Raw genomic sequence first — 23,550 nt, forward strand, 5'->3', positions numbered from 1 at the left:
CTATAATAGGTCTCTTATTAGACTTCACACTTTGTCAGACCCTAGGTTTGCACTCCCTGTCTCTCACACCAGAGGTCATCAGTGTTGTTATTTAATTTTACTCAATTTGGCAGATACCCACAGGATGAACATGGCTTTCTCTGTTTAGCTTAGTTCTTGGCCCATGGTCTTTTTAGAATTTAGAATTTGGATTTATAATTTTTTACTGTTTTGCTAGGTCTTTGATACTTTTAGGAAGGTTTAAAAATATTCAAAATTGTAATTGTTTTTAGCTGGAGGGTTTATCCAACTAATGTAGCCCATCGTTTTCAGGAATGGAAATTTCCCTTTTAGAAAGTTTCTTGCATGCACACCTGTGATGGTTAATTTTATGTGTCAAGTTGGCTAGGCTATGAGGGTAAGCCAGTTTTATTTTATTTTATTTTATTTTATTTTTTTTATTTTATTTTATTATTTTTAAACGTTTATTTTGAGAGAGAGAGAGAGTAGGGGAGGGGCAGACAGAGAGAGAGAGAGAGAGAGAGAGAGAGAGAGAATCCCAAGCAGATTTTTCACTGTCAGCTTAGAGCCTGACACAAGGCTTGAACTCATGAACCATGAGAGCATCACCTGAGCTGAAATCAAGAGTCTGACACTTATCCAAATGAGCCACCCAGGTGCCCTAGGGTAAGTTAATTTTAAAAAAATACAAGAAAATACATTGATCAAATGTATTTGGTCAAACACCTGTTTAGACATTGTTGTGAAGGTAATTTTTAGATGAGATCAACATTTAAATCAGTAGACTTTCAGTAAAGCAGATTATCCTCCATAATGTGGGTGTTCCTATCCAAATAGTAGAAGTTCTTAAGAGGAAAAACTCATGTTCCTAAAGGAAGTCTGCTTTGAGACTGCCTTTGGTCAAGTTGAAATATCATCTCTTCTTTGGGTCTTCAGCCTACTGTCCTGCCCAGAGGATTTCAGGTTTGCTGGACTCCCAATCACATGATCCAGTTCCTTAAAATGAATTTTTTTCTCTCTCTCTCTGTACATATACATCCTACTGGCTCTGTTTCTTTAGATAATGCTTACTAATATAATACCTATCAGAATGGCTAGGATAAAAAAAATAGTGATGACACCACCACTGGTGGGATTTGGAGAAGCTGGATCACTGATACATTGCCAGTGAGACTGTAAAATGGTATTACCATTCTGGAAAATAGTTTGGTAGTTTCTTTCACAGCTAAAAGTGGACTGTATTCATTCAGCCCAGCAATTGTTCTCTTGGACATTTATCTCTAAGAAATGAAAACTTATGTAGAAACTTGTATATGAATGTTCATGGTAGCTTTATTCATAAAAGCCCAAAGTGAAAATGACTCAGATGTCTTTCAGTGAGTGCATGGTTAAACCATAGTATGTCCATACTATGGAATATTACTCAGCAATATAAAGAGTGAACTGTTGATACAACAGCTTGGATGAACCTCAAGGTAATTATCATGAGTGAACAAAATCTAGTCTTTTTTTTAAAAATTAGATGAGATTGATTGATTCATTGATTTTTCAAAGTAATCTTTACACCCAACGCAGGGCTTGAACTCACAACCCTGAGACTGAGTCACATACCCTACTGACTGAACCAGTGAGGCACCCCTGAACAAAATTCAATCTTAATAGGTTACGTGATGTAGGATTCCATTTTGTGTATAATGCTGTTGAAATAAACAATTATAGAAATAGAGAACAGAGTAGTGTAGTGGATATGGAAACAAGCTGCATGAGGGAGCTACTGTTGATGGTACAGTACTGTATTTTGATTGTGGTGGTAGCTACATGAAGCTATACATAAAATAAACTTGCACAGAATTATACACACGCCCACACACAAATGAGTGAATGTACAGGTGGAAGAATTTTATAAGTTCTGTGTATTGTACCAAAGTCAGATATACAGTTTTTATAGTGTACTCTATTAATATGCAAGATCTTAACATTGGAAGAGGCTGAGTGGTGTATGGACACCCTCTACATTTCTTTCCAACTACCTGTGAATTGATATTTATTATTATGAAAAGTTGAAAAGAGAAGTTTCTTGTAGCCTGACTCATACTGAGAAAGATATTTAAGTCTTGGCTTTTAGTAAAAGGCAGTTACTTCATTCTTTCTCTTTCAACTCTGTAGGGTTTAAAGATTGAAATACTATTAGTATTCATAGCATCCTTACAAAATGTGATATATCAAGGCAAAGTTAGGAAGCACATGGTCTGGCAGCTTTGGTATGAAGCAGTTACTGAAGGGTCACACCTTGTCTGCAATTTAGGAATCCAGCTTTTAAGATGTGGTGTTTAGGGGAAGAAAATTTAGTTTGTGCAGGTACTAAGGTAACATAAAAAGCCTCAGCCACAGAAACTATGGATGCATCACAAAACACAAGTGGTGTCAAGATTAGAATAGTATTGATGACAAAACTGTTATTCAGTGCTAAACCTGAAGTATTATGGGATACAGGTGGTTATATCTTTATGGTAAATGTACTTTTGCTTGAAAAACCTAGATAAATGATTTTTTTCAGTTAAAACCTTTTTATATTACAGGAAGTAAATGTTAATATGGACAATCATTTTAAGACTGATTCATCATCCTCTACCTTTGCTCTTCAAAGTTCTTCAGAGACCATGTTTTCTATTCAGCTATTAGATTTCAAAACAAGTTTGCTGGAAGCATTAGAAGAATTACGTATGAGAAGGGTAAGCTCATTTTTATAATGCTTTAAAATTTTTTTATTATTTATATTTTAGTTAATATACAGTACACTATTGGTTTCAGAAGTAGGATTGAGGCTCCTGGGTGGCTCAGTTGGTTAAGCATCTGACTCTTGATTTCTTCTTAGGTCATGATCTTACGGTTCTTTTTTTAAAGTTTACTTATTTATTTTGAGAGAGAGAGAGAGTGAGCACATGCACAATCATGGGAGGGACAGAGGGAGGGAGATAGAATCCCAAGCAGGCTCTGCACTCGCAGTGCAGAGCCCAGTGTGGGGTTCGAACTAATGAACTGTGAGATCATGACTTGAGCCAAAATCAAGATTTGGACCCTTAACCAACTGAGCCACCCAGGCACCCCAAGATCTCACAATACAGCTCACGAAGATATTGGCAAAGGACATATCTGATAAAGGGTTAGTATCCAAAATTTATAAAGAACTTACCAAACTTAACACTTGAAAAACAGACAACCCTGTTAAGAAATGGGCAGAAGACATGAATAGATACTTTTCCAAAGAAGACATCAGATGTCTACCAGACACATGAAAAGATGTTCAACATTAGTCCTCATTAGGGAAATACAAATCAAAACCACGATGAGCTACCGCTGCACACCTGCCAGAATGGCTAAAATTAACAACGCAAGAAACAACAGGTGCTGGCAAGGATGTGGAGAAAGGGGAACCCTCTTGCACTGCTGGTGGGAATGCAAACTTGTGAAGTCACTCTGGAGAACAGTATGGAGGTTCCTCAAAAAACTAAAAATAGAACTACTCTAGGATCCAGCAATTGCACTAGTAGGTATTTACCCAAAGGGTACAGGAGTGCTGTTTCCAAGGGACACATGCATATCTGCATAAAATTGTAAAAGATGTTTGGTTTCAGCAGATATGTATTGTTAAAAGCATTACATTTCTGAGACTCTCTGTGTCTAAATTTGAAGCATATGTTGTTAACTCTCTGTAAGATAGATTGGAGTTGGTACAATTTTGGAGAGAAGAAAATAAATTATAAAATTGTTATAATCTAGGGATGAGGTCATTAGGATTTATATATAACTGTGAAGATAGAACAGGAGAGACAGGAAGGAGAATCAATAGAATTTGGTGATTTCTTGAAAATGAGCTGTGAGAAAAGATCTGAAACAACATTTTTATTATGTGAACTTTGTTCTAGGATTTAAAAATATTGCAATTTGTTATATTAAGAAAATTTAATTACCATGATCATCCTATATAAAAGCTATTTATTATCTGTATAACAAAAGCCTATTTAATAAAGAAGAAATCCTGCTTAAAAAGGGTGTGTTGGATAAGCATTAAAAAGTGATTTTTGTAAAAGTAGCTTAAAGTGGTATCTTTTCTAAGTTAAAGCAACACTAGGTAACAATTTAAAACCTCATATTCATGTTTTACTATGTTCTAAGCATTATGTTTGGTCTGTTTCTATTTCCATTTAAAAAAAAATAAACTTCCCTTAAAAATCTTTTGAAAATTTCAGGGTAGCAATAGAAATGGTGTTTTTAATAGCTAAATGCAGAACTAAATACTACTTAAAAAAAATGTTGTATTTATTTTTGAGAGAGAGGGTGGGGGGAGGGTCAGAGATGGGGACAGAGGATCCAAAGCAGGCTCCATGCTGATAGCAGTGAGCCTGATGCGGGACTCAAACTCAGGAACCATGACAGCATGGAGCCTGATGTGGGGCTCTAACTCAGGAACCATTAAGATCGTGACCTGAGCCAAAGTTGATGCTGAACCAACTGAGCCACCTAGGCACCCCAGTAAATACGACTTTTAATAACATTCTTTATTGAAAGAACTTTATTTGTAAGAAGGGGAAAAATTCCTCCTTTTTATTGGAAGAAGATACATGTTGATTTAGTATGGTGGCAACACTTTATCCTTATTGCTGGATTTTAACTTTTCCCTCATATTTTATTAGGAAAATTTTAAAAATACATAAATGGTGAAAGAATTGCATAGTAAACACCCATATACCCACCATGGTAGGTAGAATAATGGTATCCCACTGATGTCCACATCCTAATCCTGAGAACCTTTGAATATGTGACCTTACATGGCAAAAGGGATTTTGCAGATGTGATAAAATTATGAATTTTGAGATGGAGGGATTGGCTAGATTATTCAGGTGGGCCCAATGTCTTCACAAAGGTTTAGAATAAGAAGCAGGATAATCAATATCAGAGAAAAAGATGTGATGACAGAAGTAGGGGCACGGTCAGAAAGAGATTTGAAGGTGTTATGCTGCTGCCTTGGAAGATGGCAGAAGGAAGCCATGAGTCAAGGAATGCAGGTGGAAGCTCGAAGAGGCAAGGAATTTTTCTGTGGAGACTTCAGAAGCTCTGCAGTCCAGACAATATCTTGATTTTAGTTAAGAACATATCAGACTTCTGATTTCCCAAACTGTAATAGAATAAATATGTGCTGTTTTAAGCCAAAAAATATGCTGTAGTTGGTTACAGCAGTAATGGGAATCTAATACACTCACTGCCCAGATTCTACTCTTGGTCTCATATATATTCTTCTATCATTGGTCTCATTTTTTTGATGCATTTCCATGCAAGTTTGAAATAAGTATTCTTTAGTTTGTATATCATTAACTGAAGTTCAGCATTTATGTATTTTTCTTTTAATATAAGGTGTATATACAGTTGACCTTGAACATGGGTTTGAACTGCACAAGTACACTTATATGCAGTTTTTTTTCAATAAATACAGTACAATGCTGTAAACCTATTTGTCTTATAAATTTCTTAACATTTTTTTCTCTAGCTAACTATTGGAAGAATACAGTATATAACACATGTTACAAACAAAATATGTGTTAATAAAGTGTTTATGTTATTGGTAAGGCTTTTGGTCAGTAGTAGACTGTCAGTAGTCGTTTTGGGGTAGTGGAAAGTTATATGTAGATTTTCAACTGTGCTGGGGTTGGTGCCCCTAACCTTCATGTTCAAAGGTCAACTGTGCAATGAAGTGTATAGTTCTTAACTGCACCATTTCATGAGTTTTAACAAATGTCATCTGATTCTTTGTCAAGATATAGAACATTACTAACTCCCCCAGAAAGTTGCTTCATGTCCTTTGTCACTTATTCCTCATCCTTATCCATCCAGAGTCAACTGTTGTTCCAGTTTTTTCCACCATGGATTAGTTTATCTTTGTTCCAGAAATTAATGTAAAAGGAATCATTATAATGTATGTTCTTATGTATAAGGCTTATTTATGCAGTATAACATTTTATTTATTTTATTTTTATTCACAGTATAATATTTTAAAGATGAATTTGTGTTGTACATATCAGTAGATTTTCCTTTTTATAGCAGAATACTATTCCGTTGTATAAATGTAATACAGTTGGTCCATCTGTTGGTTACTTAGGTGGTTACTAGTTGTTGGCTATTATGAATAAAGCTATGGGAATATTTTTGTACAAGATTTTGGGAGGCATGTATGACATACTAAGCAAGAGATCTTATTTGGGAACTATTTATGGGATGTTGATTACCTCACATGCCCTTTCTGCTCTCTTCAGTCTTCATTGAAAAATTTTAATATTTCCCCATGGTAGTCTGAAGAAATATTTTTGTTTAGCATTTTAAAAAGAAAGCAAAAAATATGCAATTAAAGGTAATAATTGTATTTAATTTGTAAAGCTAAAAAAGGGAGAACTAAAATACTGAACTACAATTTTTAATGCGCTTGGATGGAATTGATTGTTAGGTCCTTGTATTGTTTAGGAAATAAGACATTGACCAGCTGTAGACTTTGTTTAGTTATGTAGGCATATTAAAGTTTTCAGGATAATCAGCAAATCAATAGAAATAGGGTTTGTATCATCCCAAATAGTAGAAAGAAATGTATCATCCCAAATAGTAGAAAGAAAATATGTAATCATAAATTATCTTCAATTTGATATTGCAAATAGCTGTAAAGAAAGAATAATTTTAGGTTTTAGCTGTCTCTGAAGCTTTATCCTGGTAAAAATGTTGATGCTGTCTTCTGTGTATTCCAGAAACTGGCCCAGCTAATCTACATTTTTCTAATTAGTTTTAATACTGACAGGTCTGTTAATAGTAAACTCAAGGCTTTCTTTTCTCTTTCCTTTCTCCCTCAAATGTCTTTATTTTGCCGTGGATTTGTAGATTGCCATTTATGTTCTGTCAATATTTTAAAGAGATTATTGAATTCTTTTGTTGTAGTTGAGAAAGTTGATGTTCATTTAATTGCCCCTCTGTTTCTTTCTATTTGCTCATTAGAGCTTCTTTTCCCCTTTATTTGGCTCCAGTTTTAATGAGTCTAGGGGAGAATTTATTTACATTTTGTGAGACTCATTTTGGTTCCTGAATCTTAGGAAAATTTTCACCCATGATCTTTTTGAGTACTGCGTCTCCCCTATCTTCTGTTGTCTTCTTCTGGAACTCCCATTAGATAGCATACTGGACCACATCATTTTATCTTTTATGATTCTTAACTCTTTTATGTTTTTTTATCTATTTGCCTCTCTATTGCATTCTGTGTAATTCATTTTGTTGTTTCCTAATTATCTCTTCAGATGTTTTTACTTGCTAGCTAATTGCTTAGAGTTTTAAATTTCAATAACTATATTTTTCATTTCTGTGGTTCCTTCAAAGAATCTGCTATGGGAGCCTGGGTGTTCAGTTGGTTGAACGTCTGACGTCTGCTTAGGTCATGGTCTCATGGTTTGTGGGCTTGAGCTCTATGTCAGGTTCTGTGCTGATAGCTCAGAGCCTAGAGCCTGCTTCAGATTCTGTGTCTCCATCTCTCTCTGCCCCTACCCCCACTCTCAAAAATAAACAAACATTAAAAAAAAAAAAAAGAATCTGCTATGGTCTGAATATTTGTGTCCTCCAAAATTCAAATGTTGAAACCTAATGTCCAGTATGAGGGTATTAGGAGGTAGGGTCTTTGTGAGGTGATTAAGTCAGGAGGGATAGAGCCTTCATAAATGGGGCTAGTGCCCTAACAGAGTTCCCTAGCCCTTTATACAATGTGAGGTTATGAACGGGGGAGCACCTCTCATCAGAAACAGAACCTGATCATGTGGGCACCCGGATCTCAGACTTCTAGGTTCCAGTACTGTGAGAAATAAATTTCTGTTTTTTATAAGCCACCCAGTCTGTGGTATTTTGTTTTAGCAGATTGAACAGATAAAGATAGCATCTAAAAATTTAAAGTAATGTCAATCAAAACCCAGTGGGATGTTTTTCAGAATTTGACAGGATGATTCTAAAGTTATATACATAAGAAAAATGTATGTAGATCATTGCCTTGTACACCTTAAGCTGATACATCATTATATGTCAGTTATATCTCAATGAAACTGGAAAAATAAAAAAGTGTGACAAGACAAGAACCTTTTCAAAAGATAAGAATGAAGTGCTACTTGCTTTATTAGATATTTAAAACATGCTCTACTATAATAATTAAAAATGTGATGCTGTTGTAGGAATAAGTAAATCAGTTAAAGAATAAATCAAGTGGGAGAAAAGAAGGATAGTCAGTCAATAAATGACATTTGGATAATTCGTAATACTTCACATGCAAAAATAACTTTTGGAGAAAAAGTAAAATGCCAAGAAAAGTATATGTATGCTAGAAAATATAAGACATAAATTTTATAGTCTAAGGAATAGAGATTAGCTTACCTGAAAGAAAAAATGGCTAGATATGATGACATACAAATTATTAGCTTCTGTGGGATAAAATCTGCCATAAATAAAGTTTAAAAACCAGTGGTTGAGAGAAGATATTAGCATCATGCAAAATTGAAGAAAGGATCAATATCTTACTTACAAACATACAAATCAAAAATACCACAATAGAAAAATAAAAAGTAAAAACATAAATAATCATAAAATATACAAAAATATGCTTAACTTTACTATTAATAAAATAAATGCAAATTATTGAAAATACATAAAAAAGATGAACAATCCCCAGTGTTGGCAAGATTTTTTAGGAGTATTATTCTATCCTTTCTTTACTGATATGAATTAGTACATATGATAAATAGAAATTGACTTCTCTCTAAATTTAAAATGTAGAATTTCCTGATTGTTAAGTATGAAGAATTTATACTTTTATCTAGGATAATATCTTGTTTGGGCTTAATTGGGTAAAGATTTTTTACAATAATATCCTATAGTGTTTTAATGGGAAAAATTATAAACAGTATAAATGTCTACTAACAGAGGGTAAATAAGTGATACTATTACATTAGTGACTTTCAATAAATGATACTTCTTGGTATTCATACCCTTGAGTAGATTACTCCCATATTATCTTAGTCCTGGTCATGTGACTTGCTTTGGCAAACGATACATTCATAAGCATGAAACAAACCAGAGGCTTGATGAGTACATTAGAGCTTGTTCTCTTGGAAGATACCCTTTTGGAAGTCAGTTGCCATGCCGTAAAGTCAGAACAGATTATTTAATGATGGAAGGTACATGAGGAGAGACACTGGAGTGGGAGAACATTATGATCATTGCAGCCCCAGCCAAGCTACCAATTAAATGCCTCTGCATGAGTAACCTGATCCATATTACGTGAAGCGGAAGAACTGTCTGAGCTCAATGTATAGAATTGTGAGGCTTAATAAATTGTTATTTAAAATTTTTTTCAAGTTTATGCATTTATTTTGAGATTGAGAGAGAGAATGAGTGAGCAGGGGAGGGGCAGAGAGGGAGGGAGAAAGAATCCCAAGCAGGCTCTGTACCGTGAGCACGGAGCCCGATGTAGGGCTCGAACTCACAAACTGCAAGATGATGACCTGAGCCAGAACCAAGAGTCAGATGCTTAACTGACTGAGCCACCCAGGCACCCCAATAAATTGTTATTTTAAATCACTAAGTTTTAGGGTTTGATATGCAGAATTAGTGACTGAATCAGATATGTAGAATATTATGTAGCTCTTAAAAAGAGTAAGGTAGGTACATACGCACTAACATGGGAGATGTAGATGGTACATGGTAGTGTAGGACCATAAAAATGACCCTGCAAGCAAAAATTTTTTTCTTAAAAAAAAAATTAAAATTTGTGATTTTTCTGTGACTTAAAAATATTTTTGGAAACATTATATACTCTCTTCTATTATAAATAAAGAAAAATGAAAAAAAATATTTAGTATACTATAATTTTTTTTTTAATTTTTTTTCAACGTTTTTATTTATTTTTGGGACAGAGAGAGACAGAGCATGAACGGGGGAGGGGCAGAGAGAGAGGGAGACACAGAATTGGAAACAGGCTCCAGGCTCCGAGCCATCAGCCCAGAGCCTGACGTGGGGCTCGAACTCACGGACCGCGAGATCGTGACCTGGCTGAAGTCGAAGTCGGACGCTTAACTGACTGCGCCACCCAGGCGCTCCTAGTATACTATAATTTAAAACATTAGATACATTGAGGATTAAAGTGTTTTATTTCTGTGTGAAAAACTGATCATGATAACTTGGACAGTGCTTACCTTATTGTTGTGTCACTCACAATATGGAGTTAGCATTATTTCTCTGCCTTTGCAAATTATAATACTCCTGTTCAGGTTTGGATCAGCTTCCCATCTTTTACCTTTTGCATTTTCAACATTGTCACATATCTTTGAGAACTCCTTCAATGTGCTATTTTTGCTGGCATTACTAATTCTGGGACATCTTCATCCTTTTTATCACACTCAGTTTCCTTCCACAGTCACTTTTCATTTATGTTGATATGTCTATCTTTGTTCCTCTGGCTTCGTTTCTAGGGTCTCTCAAATGGCAGTAGTGTTAACATTATTATGGTCAGCTATTCTCCTTCTCCTCCTCCTCCTCCTCCTCCCCCTTCTCCTCCTCCTCCTCCCCCTTCTCCTCCTCCTCCTCCCCCTTCTCCTCCTCCTCCTCCCCCTTCTCCTCCTCCTCCTCCTCCCCCTCCTCTTCCTCTTCCTCCTCCTCCTCCTCCTCCTCCTCCTCCTCCTCCTTCTCCTTCAATTCCTCCTTCTCCTCCCCCTCCTTTTATAGCAATCTGATTTTTATTCCAGTATTTAGAATGTATAATATATATATTTGAATGGATATGCAATGATGTATGAAATAATTTTATTAAAAACTTTCCAGAGGAACATATTTAAACTTAAGAAAAATTCCACAAATGGTTGACACATATTCTACATTTAAATTTGAATATTTTTTCACATGAAATAATTACAGCTAATCATTCAGTAAAATATAAAAGCACAAAAATGGAATTCAGCTCAGGTATCTATCAGATAGTCTTTCTCAATAAGACTGAAGTCAAAGTAAAAATAGAGAGGTATATGATCATATTGAATTTTGTGTCTACCAAAAGGAAAGGAGCACAAAAATAGTATTGCAAACTGGCCAATTGACCATAGAGATTTTCTAAAGGTACATATATAGTACCATAAAATTTCACCTTTCCATGGAGGAATAAAAGATGAATAAAATGTTAATTTTTAAAAATGTTTTAAACTGCTTTTTTTTTTTGGAGAATATTACTGGGTTGACAAATCTAATTTTATTTTGAAAAATTAGCAAGAAATGAACATTCACAACCCAAATGAAAAGTATTAAGAATAAACTATATGAAACCAAAGTAGTCTTACATAACCAAAGGTTAATAATTAATATATAAGATATCACTGCAGTCAGAATTAACTTATGTGTATTTTCATGTTTCTCTTTCAGAGTATTCTCTTCTATTGAAAGTATTAAGTGTGAATTTTACAGTATGTTTTAAAAATTTAAAACATACCATATTATATTTTTGCTCAAATTATAATAAAACTTACAGGACAATATGAATCACATTCCTTTATTAGATATGTAACTATATTATAATTATTGTAAGTTTATTAATATATCCCATTGATGGACTGACAATGTAGCTATTCTGTAACTCCATTTATATTTTATTTGAATTTTACTTCCAATGTTATTCTCTTTTTTCTTTTTCTGCACTTCCGTTTTTTTGGCTAATTCCCTTTTTGGATTATCTGTTTTTATAAAATGTTATGTGGATTTATCACTAGGAGACAAGAAAGGAAAACACCTTACATGCTTTACTGTCTTGGCATAGACTGAATAACAGACACACATGACTAGTCATTGACAGACTGTGAGATAAGTGACATGATTGATCACGGATCATGATCTGTTATTTAGAAGCAGTTTGTGGATTGAAGAGTTAGCAGTGAAGTTTGTGCAATTACTCACAGTCTTGTTCAACTGAAATTTGAACCATGTTGCTGGGGAACTGGTGGTGTTTGACCAAATAAGGCAACTGAAATTTGTGTGTATTGGAATTTTTAGGGCTGCTTGTATATCATTAAGTGAAAAATGCAAGTTGTTTTTTAAAAATAAAAGTAAATGTATAGTCACAGAAAGCAGTTCTGGAAGGATATATATTTAACCATTAACTATGGTTATTTCAGAAGAGTAAAAGTTCTTTATAGTGTTCTTGTACCCATTGTGTAATTTGAGGCTGTTTTACAGTAAAAGATATAACATCATAGGGGTGCCTGGGTGGCTCAGTTGGTTAACCCGACTTCAGCTCGGGTCATGATCTCGTGGTATGTGAGTTCAAATCCCACGTCAGGCTCTCTGCTGATAGCTCAGAGCCTGGAGCCTGCTTCAGGTTCTGTGTCTCCCTCTCTGTCTACTTCTTCTCCACTCACACACTCTCCCTCTCTCTCAAAAATAAATAAACATTAAAAAAAATTTTTTTTATCAGGGCGCCTGGGTAGCTCAGTCAGTTGAGCATCTGACTTCGGTTCAAGTCATGATTTCATAGTTTGTGAGCCCCATGTCGGGCTCTGTGCTGACATCTCAGAGCCTGGAGTCTGCTTCGGATTCTGTGTCCCTCTCTCACTGTGCCCCTCCCTCACTCCTGCTCTCTCTCTCTCTCTCTCTCAAGAATAAATAAAACATTAAAAATTTTTTAAATAAATAAAAAAATAAAATTTTTTATCATTATATAAAGTATTTGCCATGCCATGAGATACTATGTTATCTGTTAACACCAATATAAAAACCAGACAATAAAAAACAATATGTGATTTGGATATTAGAATTTAAATAGAAAATGGGCATTTTAAATAGAAAAGGAAATTTATATTATAATTAATACATTGAAGAAATTAGAATTGAGAAAAAAAGGTAAGAGATGGAGAATTTTATCTGAGGCTTGAAATCTTAAAAATAATCAAATGGAAATTGTGTAAGTAAAATATACAATACTCCAAATTAAGAACCCCATAGATTTAACAGCTCCTTAGACACAGCAGAAGAGAAAATTAGAGAACTGGATGATAGTAGATAATAGTAAAATGCCACCTGCAGATTTAGAAAACTCTGTAAAACCCAAGTGTGATGAATACAAAGGAAATCACTCCCAGATGTATCATAGGACTACTGAAAAACCAAACGGAAAATCTTAAAGGCAGCCCAAAGTGGTAAAATATCCATTAGTTTCAAAGGCATAGTAATACAATTGGTAGTGGACTTCTCAATAAAAATCATTCTGCCCAAAAGACAAATGAGAATTTAAAGTGCTAAAAGAATAACTAACAACGTAGAATTCTATTCTTCCAAAATATCTTCAAAATGAAAGTGTGAATCTTAAGTGAATTACATTTTAAATGATTTTTTTCTAAGTGGAAGAAGCCAGATTCAAGAATCTGTTGTATTATCCAGTGCATTTATATGACATTCTGGAAGAGACAAAACTATAGGGATGAAAACAAATCAGTGGTTACCAGGTGTTGATAGGGATTGACTATAAATGGAATGCATAAGAGAATTTTTGGGAGTGATAGACCATTCTGTATGGTAAAGTGGTGGTGGAAACATTACTCCACACATCTGTCAAAACCTGTAAAACTAACACCACAAACAGTGATACTATACAGTATGCATAAATACTATACAGTATGCAAAAATTCAGTCAGGATTCAGAAGAATTCCAAGATGGAATGCAGACTGTGAAAATATATGTAACTGTTTCACTAACATATGACATCACTTCAGGGAAAGAAATGGGTGAGAAAAGAAGTTGACTTAAGTAACTTTGAGAAACTGTATTTTGACTAGATACTACAAGGATAAAACCAAAAAGGTACATAAGTGATGATATTTTTTAAAAGTTCGAATGTTTTAAATTAATGATCTTTTTTTTAAGTTTATTTATTTTGGGGGTGGGGAGCAGAGAGAGAGAGAGGGAGAAAATCCCAAGCAGGCTTTATGTGGGGCTTGATCCCACAAACCATGAGATTATGACCTGAGCCAAAACCAAGAGTCAGACACTTAACTTACTTAGCCACCCAGGTGCCCATAAAATAATGATCTTTAAATAAATAATCTGAGTCAACAGATAAATTTATATTGAATCCATAATGTATGTTTTTTAGAAGTTAGACAACAATTCTTGTGATTCTCTTACCAGATTATAGAGATGAATCTATAGCAGAGGGGTCACAAATTCAGCTTCCTTTAGATAGTTGATATGTGATACCAATAGGGCAGGAATTGTGTTGAAGTAGAGAAGCTCTGTCTTCAGTTTAACCTATATTTGTCGTTCAGCTCCCAAAATGTGTTGCCATATAGAAAAATGGGCTCTGTACTATCATTTCTTCTAATTATTGAAGAGAAACTAGAAATCTAGACTTTAATAATATGAAATCTATTAGATTCTAAAAATAGGAAGTGAGTTGAAAGTTTTTAAACAAAATTATTTCTTTTTGAAAATGTATTTATTTTGAGAGAGAAAGAGAGAGAGAGTAGGGGAGGGGCAGAGAGAGAGGGAGAGAGAGAATCCCAAACAGGCTCTGCCTTATCAGTGTGGAGCCCAGGGTGGGGCTCCAACTCATGAACCATGAGATCTGACCTGAGCCAAAATCAAGAGCCAGATGCTTAGCCAACTGAGCCACTCAAGTGCCCCAGAACAAAATATATTTCTCAGCCAAATCATCTATACAATGAGGATAAACAGATCTCTATCTAGAACTTTTACTTTTAAAATATGCATTCATTTGATAACCTTTGAAAAACCTCTACTCAGTCTTGCCCTAAGAGAATTTAAAATTTAATCATCATGACATACCATGCAAATTAATTACTATAGTCTCACATAGTATATATTATGTATGTAATAGAATTTTGAAGAAAGTATGGGAGTTGAGAGAAAGCACACATTAAATATATTAAATATCTGAACAGAAGGAAAGCTTAGAAGTTTAAATTAGCAATAAATAAAAGGCAGTGGAAATTTGGGTTTTCTAAAATAGCAATGATTTGCTAAGGAAATTGTAAAGGAAAACTGGGTATAATTAATGGCATAGTGTGTGGTAAATAACATTAAGTAGCATTTTAGTGCCCCATAAAATTAGTTATGTTGTGAATAGAATCATACCTGTTTGTAATTATAATGATTTGTAGAATATATATCTCTACACCAGGAAAACTGATAAAATGGGTGTTATCTACAATACTGAAAGGTAACATTATAATACACTTTTACTCTATTAGGATTCTAACTTAACTTCATGATTTATAATTAAAAAGTATCTTTTTATTGGAACTTTTCATTTGTATCTTTCATTCTTTAAGCAGCTCTCAAAAGTTATTAATAAAAATTCTTACTGTCAATGAGAAAAATGTATTAAATTTGGTAAGAAAATCCCATCTGTAACTTCAATAAAGTATCCAAGAATATAGAACCTTAAAAGTGTTTATTTTTTATTATCTGCCTTAGGACTACAAGGATTTAAGTGTTTTTATAAAAACAATAAAAGAGGAGTAATTTGATGGTTTATTTACTCTTTATAACCTTTAGAAAGTGTCATGCTTTTTTTAAAGTGCTTGCTTCAGGCTGTAGTTTTACAAGATGTGCTCTGTATTGGTCAGGCCTCTTCAATTCTTGACCCTGAACAGATTTAGGGACATAGTACATACAGCAGGCACATGTCCAAGCAGCCCAAACTGGGTACTTTTATTCTCGTTTTCAGACTCATAATCCACCTCCTACGAAATTGCCCTGTTCAGTTTCTCATGTTGTTTAATAAAATACTAATCTCTCTTTGATTAGCTACAAAGTATTCGAGATAAATATCACTAATAGGCATGGAATAGCTTAAAAGTTCATATTTTACAAAATTTCTTTCCTAATCAGAATTTAAGCTACTGTTTTCATGTTATTCAACTTAGTCTATTACAAAGATTTCTATTACAAAGAAATAGAAAATATTTAATATGAGAATATTTGTAGGAATTCTTAAATTTTTTTGCTTTTCCATTCAACAAATATCTCTGGTTGTTATTTTGAAATGTTCTACCAAATTAATAATGTTTTACCAAATAAAATAGGTAATATGGGGGTACCTGGGTGGCTCAGTTAAGCCACCTGACTCTTGTTTCAGCTCAGGTCATGATCTCACAGTTTGTGAGTTTGAGCCCTGTGTTGGGCTCTGCACTGCTGGTGTGGAGCCTGTTTGGGATTCTCTCTCTCTCTCTCTCTCTCTCTCTCTCTCTCTTTCCCTCCCTCCATCCCTCCGTCCCTCTCCCTCTCCCTCTGCCTCTCCCTCTCCCTCTCCCCTCTGCCCTTCCTGCTTGTGTGTTCTCTCTCTCAAAATAAATAAACTTAAAAATAAAATACGTAATATGATCTTGAGTGTCTTGCTAACTTCTGTGTGACGTGAAGATTAAATTCTGCTGTCCAACAGTACCCACAGTCTCTTTTTTTTTTTTTAATTTTTTTTTTTTCAACGTTTATTTATTTTGGGGACAGAGAGAGACAGAGCATGAACGGGGGAGGGGCAGAGAGAGAGGGAGACACAGAATTGGAAACAGCCTCCAGGCTCCGAGCCATCAGCCCAGAGCCTGACGCGGGGCTCAAACTCACGGACCGCGAGATCGTGACCTGGCTGAAGTCGGACGCTTAACCGACTGCGCCACCCAGGCGCCCCACCCACAGTCTCTTAAAGGTAATAAAGTGGTATGTTTAAGAGACTCTGGAGACAAATCATATAGGTTCAAATACTGACTCTGATGTTTACCTGCTATGTAAATTTAGGCAAATAACTTATTCTCTTGCTAACCCAGTTTCCTCTTCTATAAAATGGTGATAATAAGAGTACTTACTTCAGAAAATTATAACTAAGATTAAGTTAATTAATATATAAAAAGTGCTTAGAACAATATCTAAATTGTAAACAGTAAGATGACAGAACCCATTTAGCCACTAAGAGAGAAGTGTATAACCAGGCCCACATGAAGAAAGCAGTATCTTGCACATTTTCAATCCAGCTGCTTTGGGAAGATACACATGTAATAGGAACCCCATCTCCAAACAAATGTATATATACTTATTTTATTTTTCAGTATGTTCTGACCATAGATAACATATTTTGCAGGAGCTTCTATTTTCTCATCACTTTGTTTATTGCACTGCATACCCTATTGGTATATATTCCCTTGCTTATTCCATGTTGGAAGAACTGTGATTGTGTCTTAGGGTCCACCTTTCACCAATGTGAGTCAGGGAGATCCTGACTGATCTTAACTACACATAAAGGTCCAGTGTATTCCCCTTGCCAATGACTGGTTTAGGAGTGGGCATGTGACCAGGTTATGGCCAATGAGATATTAGAAGATGTGTTGAAAGTTTCTGGGAAAAGTTTATTTTTATTTTTTTTAATGTTTATTTTTGAGAGACAGAGCACTAGTGGTGTAGGAGCAAAGAGAGAGAGGGAGACACAGAATTCAAAGCAGGCTCCAGGCTCTGAGCTGTTAGCACAGAGCCAGATGCAGGGCTTGAACTCATAAACCAGGAGATCATGCCCTGAGACGAAGTTGGATGTTTAACCAACTGAACCACCCAGTCGCCCCCGTTATTCTTTTTTTTTTTTAATTTTTCTTTTTTACATTTATTTATTTTTGAGAGACAGAGAGAGACACAGCACAAGTGGGGGAGGGGCAGAGAGAGGAGACACAGAATCCAAAGTAGGATTCAGGCTCTGAGCTGACAGCACAGAGCCCAACGCAGGGCTCAAACCCACAAACCGAGAGATCATGACCCAAGCTGAAGTCAGACGTTCAACCAACTGAGCCACCCAGGTGCCCCACCTGTTACTCTTTTATTAAGAGATTACACTTTTTCTACTGCGGGTTAATGTCCTTTCTGTCCATAATGCTTTCAGTTAAAGCAGCCACGGGATGTAAAGCCTAAGGAAAATCACTTAGATAATGGCAAGATGAAAAGATGAGCAGAATCGTAGTCCTAAATGATATTGTTGAACCACTGAAAGTCAGTTTTAGAGGCACTCTGCATTTAAAGTCATTGTCATATGAGGTAAGCCATTGTGAGTTGGGGTTTGTTGTTGCTCCTTGCTGCTGAAAGCATTTTAAATAAATGAGACAACTTTTGTGAAAGCCTATCTTTGAATACGATAGCATGAGTAAGTGTGTTTGTGTAAAATAAAAAAAAAAAAGTCATAAGGAAAATATTTCATAACAAAAACATGTATTTTTATGTTAACATTCTCTTTGATTTCTCTGAAACATTTCATTGTGGAAATTGTCCAGCATACAGCAAAACTGAAAGAATTTGACAGTGAACACTCAAGCACCATTAACATATTACTTTACTTGCTTTGTCACCTGTCTGTCCATCAATTTATCCCTCTTTCAACTTCATTTTTTGTGATTTCAGAGTAAATTGCAGACATTGGTGTTCTTCCAAGTACTTCAGACTGCGTATCATTAAGTGGAGTTCAATATTTGTTTACAGCTTTTTCCTCCCTTAAATTTACATACAATTAAAGACACAAATCTTAACTGTACGTTTGGTGAGATGCATACATCTGATAATGTAAACTCTTATGAAGATACAAAATGTTTCTATCCATTCAGAAAATTCCTTTATGCCCCTACTTAGGCCAGTTCTACCCTTACTTCCTCCCCAAGAGGCAACATTCTTTTGATTTTTTCCCACAGTCAATTAGTTTTTTTTCCCCCTAACATTTCATATAAATGGAATCATACAGTATGTACTCTTTTAGGTAAGGCTTCTCATTCATCCATGTTGTTGTATCTATCAGCATACAGATCCTGAACATGTTCTTTAAGTACACACCTATGTATTTCATTTTCTCTGGAGTGATTATAAGTCGTGTTGTGTTTTAAATTTTGTTTTCTGTATTTTTATTGTTAGTGTATAGAAACGTGATTGATACTTTAGGTGTTGCTCTTGTATCCTGAGACCTTGTTGAATTCAGTTATCAGTTCTGGGAGATATTTTATGGATTCCTTGGTTTTCTTTGTATACAATTATGTTATTTATAAATAGAGACAATTTTACTTCTGATTGTTTCCTCCTTTCTTTTTTTTTCTCTCCTTCTCTCTTTGCCTCTCTTTCCTCTTTCCCTTTCCTTGTCTGTCTATCCATCCATCCAGTCTTTTATCATTGAATATGATGTTCAGTGTACTGTTTTTATGAATACTCTTTATCAAATTGAGATAATTCTCTCTGTTCCTGAGAGTTTTTATTATGAATGAGTGTTGGGTTTCATCAGTTACCTTTTCTGTGACAACTGATGTGGTCATGTGATTTTTCTTCTGTAGGATATTGATATGGTGAAAAACATGAACTTACTATTGATACTGAATCAGCCTTGTATATTTGGAACAAATTCTACTTGGTCGTGGTGTATAACATTTTATACCTTATTGGATTCTGTTTGCTAATATGTTACTGAGATTTTTTCATCAAAACTTGTGAGAAGTATTGGTTTTAGTTTGCTGTTTTTGTACTGTCTTTGTCTAGTTTTGGTGTCATAGTAAACAGACATTATAAAATGAGTTGAGGTGTGTTTCTTCCTCTTTTATTTTTCTGGAAGACTGTGTAAAAGTGGTGTTAATTCTTTATGTATTTGGTGGAATTCTCTAGTAATGAAACCATGTGGGCCTGGACATTTATTTTTTGGGAGCTTTTTAACTAGTGGTTAAAGGGTATATAGATTGTCTATATTGCGGTTTGAAGAATTGATCCATTTCTGTAAGTTGTCAAATTTATGAGCATAAGCTTGTTTGTAGCATTTCCTTATTAACTTTTTAATGTTGCAGTATCTTTGTACGCGGTTTCTTTTAGCTCTTAGAGCGTATTTAAATTGTTGACGTAAAGTCTTTGTCTTGCTCTGAGACTGTTCTTTTTAACTTTTTATTTGCTTGTATAGGGATCACACTTTCCTGTTTCTTTGCATCCCTTGCATTTTTTGTTGAGAACTGGACATAGACATTTTGAATATGTGGCAGCTCTGAAAATCAGATATTTTCCCCTCCCTACGGTTGCTGCTTATTGTTGGTTTAGTGATTTTTCTGAAATAATTTTGTAAAGTCTGCTGTTTCTGTCATGTGTGGCCATTGAGGCCATTGTGCTCCTAACTTAATGATCAGCTAGTGCTTTGTTTGGTGGAGATTTCCTTAAATACCCGAAACCAAAAGTCAAAAACTCCCAGTTTTTACAGAAGTGCTTTCTCTCTGTGTTGGGGCATATCTTCAACACTACAGGCACTTTTTCTCTTGTGATACCTTGTGTTTATGGGGTAGGCTAATTCATGAGTATTACTACGTGATTTTAAACAAAATCAGAGAATTTTTCTAAATAACTACTTCCTGCTTGGCTTTGGGTCTTCCTTTTGTGCTGCTTCCCAGAGAGAATCTGTCTTTGCAGCCCTCCCAGCTGATCTCCCTGTTCTTTTTATTTGATGCTTGTTCTTCAGATGGTGGCTGCAGGTGGGGGAGTAGGGGAATTCTCTGATTTTATTAAGCTTCAGTTCTTAGGTTCTGCGTCTCAGGGTGAGGTCTTCACAGGGGTTCTGATCCCTCCTTTGTTTTTAATGCTGGACCTCCCACGTATTCCTGCTCCTACCCCAATGATAGAGCTGTTTTCTTATTTTCCTAGCCTATTTCCAGCTACAATGGTTTTCCACAGGTGCTCTCCTACTGTAGTTTTTATTGTCCCTCCTTCTGTAAATTAGGCTTTTTTTCCTTATGGGAGATGAGGAAGACAGGGCTGTCTAGGTGGAGTTTTCAATGGTGGCTCTTACTCCCCTTTACCAGCTGCAGAGGGTTTCCACTAGTGTTCTTAGATATAGTTATTGTCTTTCCCTTGCAGATTAAGATTCTTGCTCTGTAGGGGAAATAGGGAAGATGGGTTGTGACTGCTCTTCTCTTCCCCAGCTAGTACCACAGGGCAGAGCTTCTCAGGTTGTTGGATTCTTCCCATCCTTCCTTGTAAGCACCTGGTGGGCTTCCTGGAACAAAAACCTGATAAAAGATATAACACCTCCTTATTTCTGGGGTCCCTGGGAATTCACATTCTTAAACTAGTACACATTTTGCCTTTAGCAATTTATGAAGAGCTTGTAGCTGAATTTTCTTATCACTACTCAGTGGTTTACATCCCAGGTAAGTAAATGCTTTAGTTCTGTTCTTCCTGCAGGAGAGAGTTATCCAGAGCTTGGATTAATTGAATGATCTGGAGCCTCAGTTCTCTGATAGGCTTGTCTATTTAATTTGCAGTTTGTCCAGACGTGGGAGGATATTTTAAGTGTGGGATGATGCTCTTTTTTTATCTCTCTAGAAAGAGCTGAAATGAAAAGTTTTAAAGTCCTAATTTTCCTAGCATTTTTCTTTTTGATTTAGGAAACAGAAACTCAGTATGAAGAGCAGATTGGTAAAATTATTGTGGAGACACAAGAACTTAAATGGCAAAAGGTAAGTTTTTTAATTTTTATTTCAGATTAGTGTTTTTAACATCTATTTAAAAATGTATTCTAATCCTTAATAGCAAAATTAATTTTTAAATTTCCTAAACATATTTGGGGGATTGTGCATCATTTTAAACAAAGTCTCAAGAGAGGTGCCTGGGTGGCTCAGTCAGTTAAGCATTCGACTCTTGATCTTGGCTCAGGTCATGATCTCACAGTTTGTGGGATTGAGCCCCATGTTGGACTCTGTGCTGCCAGCTTGGAATTCTCTCTCTCTCCCTCCCTCTCAAAATTAAAAAAAAAAAAGTCTCAAGAAATTCTCATTAAAATTGTTTTAATAATATTTGAGCCTCCAGAACACTCTCATTAAAATTGTTTTAATAATATTTGAGCCTCCAGAACACTGAGAATGAAAGTTATTTTCAGGCTTTCTGATGATATTGCTAAAATCTACTATGATCTATTTAATACCCGAGAAACACATGTGTTATAGAGGAGTCAAAATGTTTTTTAAGAAAACCTCAGAATAGTACTTTATTTTCACAGGCTGTCGTTACATGCTAAATATTAAATATTAAATATTAAAAAACAGTATCAAATCTAATTCTCTTTTAGCCTATCTATATAGAAGCAGTTTTGATAGTGCTTCTCATGTGTTTCCACCAAAGTAATCTTAATAGCTAAAAATTGAAATCTTAATTTTGATGGCCCCCTCTTTTCACTGTTTGGCAATATTGAAACAGGAATTTAGAGGTAGCATATCAGAATCAGAATTCAACTGACAGAGGATAGCTCAAATTGGAAATGATGGGAATTTGAAACCGGACAGACCCACAGGTGTGTAGAATTTGGGAGTAAAACTAGAGTTCGATTTTATAAGGCACAGGTCTGAAACCTGTCTGTGGAGAGAAAAAAACAGATAAACATCAAATACAAACAAACTCCATGCTGATTTCAAAATGTAAAGTCATATCTTGTTTTTGGGTAGAGAGAGTCAACAATATAAAGTTATCCAAGTCCTTAAGTTAGTAGGTTTAATACAATCCAATTTAAACATGCAAGAGTGTATTTGTGGTAGTTAAGTTGATTCTAAGGTTTATGTGGGAATAAACATATAGGAGTGTCTGGGAAGTTTTTAAAAGAGAACAGGATGAAGTAGCTACGCTAGATTCTTAAATATATTATTATAAACTATAATAATAATTAAAGGAGCTTGGTGCTACTTTAATTGTCTACATGGATAGATATTACTTGGCTACTTTAATTGTGTACTTGGATAGGTATTCCTTGGAACATAATAGAATCTCAGAATAGATCCAGATCATAAGATAAATTAGTGACTGATAAAGGTGGCATTGCAAATTAGTGAGGGGAAAATAGATAATTCAAGAAATGGTATTAGAACTGCTTTTTTCTGAAGAAAAATAAAGCCAAATTCCTACCTTACTTTACAAAGTTGTAGAAAATAGGAACTTTCATATATATATTCTTGTTGGCAGTATAAATTAGAAATGCCTGAGTGGTTCAGTCAGTTCAGCATCCAACTCGATTTCAGCCAATCATCATGGTCTCACAGTTAGTTGGTTTGAGCCCCTGCTGTGAGCATGGGGGGGGGGGGTGAGGGGAGGGCTGGGGGGGCTGCCTGGGAACTTCTCTTACCTTCTCTCTCTCTTCCAACCCCACTTGCGCTCTCTCTCTCTCTCAAAAATAATAAAAAAAGAAGTTCCTTGTTGTATTCCTAATAAAATAAAACTATTTTTATTAGAACTCATTGCAGTGAGAACATTACCTTGACAGTCTTAGTATGTCTCAAAAGGGGTAAGTCAGAATTGGGATATATAACAGGTTATTGGGGTGTAGGCTCAAGTGGCTTCAGGAAGATCTTTTTCTCCCAATATTTTTTATTGTGGTAAAATACACATAAAATTTGCCATCTTAACCATTTGGGGGTATACAGTTTAGTGGTATTAAATATATTTTTAATGTCCTGCCATCATCA

At 35.1% G+C, this 23,550-nt stretch overlaps 1 protein-coding gene across 1 annotated transcript in view; it reads left to right on the plus strand.

Annotated features, from left to right (window-relative positions):
* Window positions 1–2,582: 2,582 nt before the first annotated feature.
* The window catches only part of CCDC73 (coiled-coil domain containing 73), a 121,508-nt gene continuing 100,540 nt past the window's right edge, over window positions 2,583–23,550 (plus strand). Inside the window, exons 1-2 of the mRNA XM_025928706.2 lie at window positions 2,583–2,732; window positions 21,487–21,558. Coding sequence (XP_025784491.1) covers window positions 2,595–2,732; window positions 21,487–21,558 — 210 coding nt within the window. The 5' untranslated portion in view covers window positions 2,583–2,594. The remainder of the gene's footprint in view (window positions 2,733–21,486; window positions 21,559–23,550) is intronic.

The sequence above is a fragment of the Puma concolor genome, chromosome D1, assembly GCF_028749965.1.
Source record: "Puma concolor isolate L17-30 chromosome D1, mPumCon1.1.hap2, whole genome shotgun sequence".
In the NCBI taxonomy this organism is placed as follows: domain Eukaryota; kingdom Metazoa; phylum Chordata; class Mammalia; order Carnivora; family Felidae; genus Puma; species Puma concolor.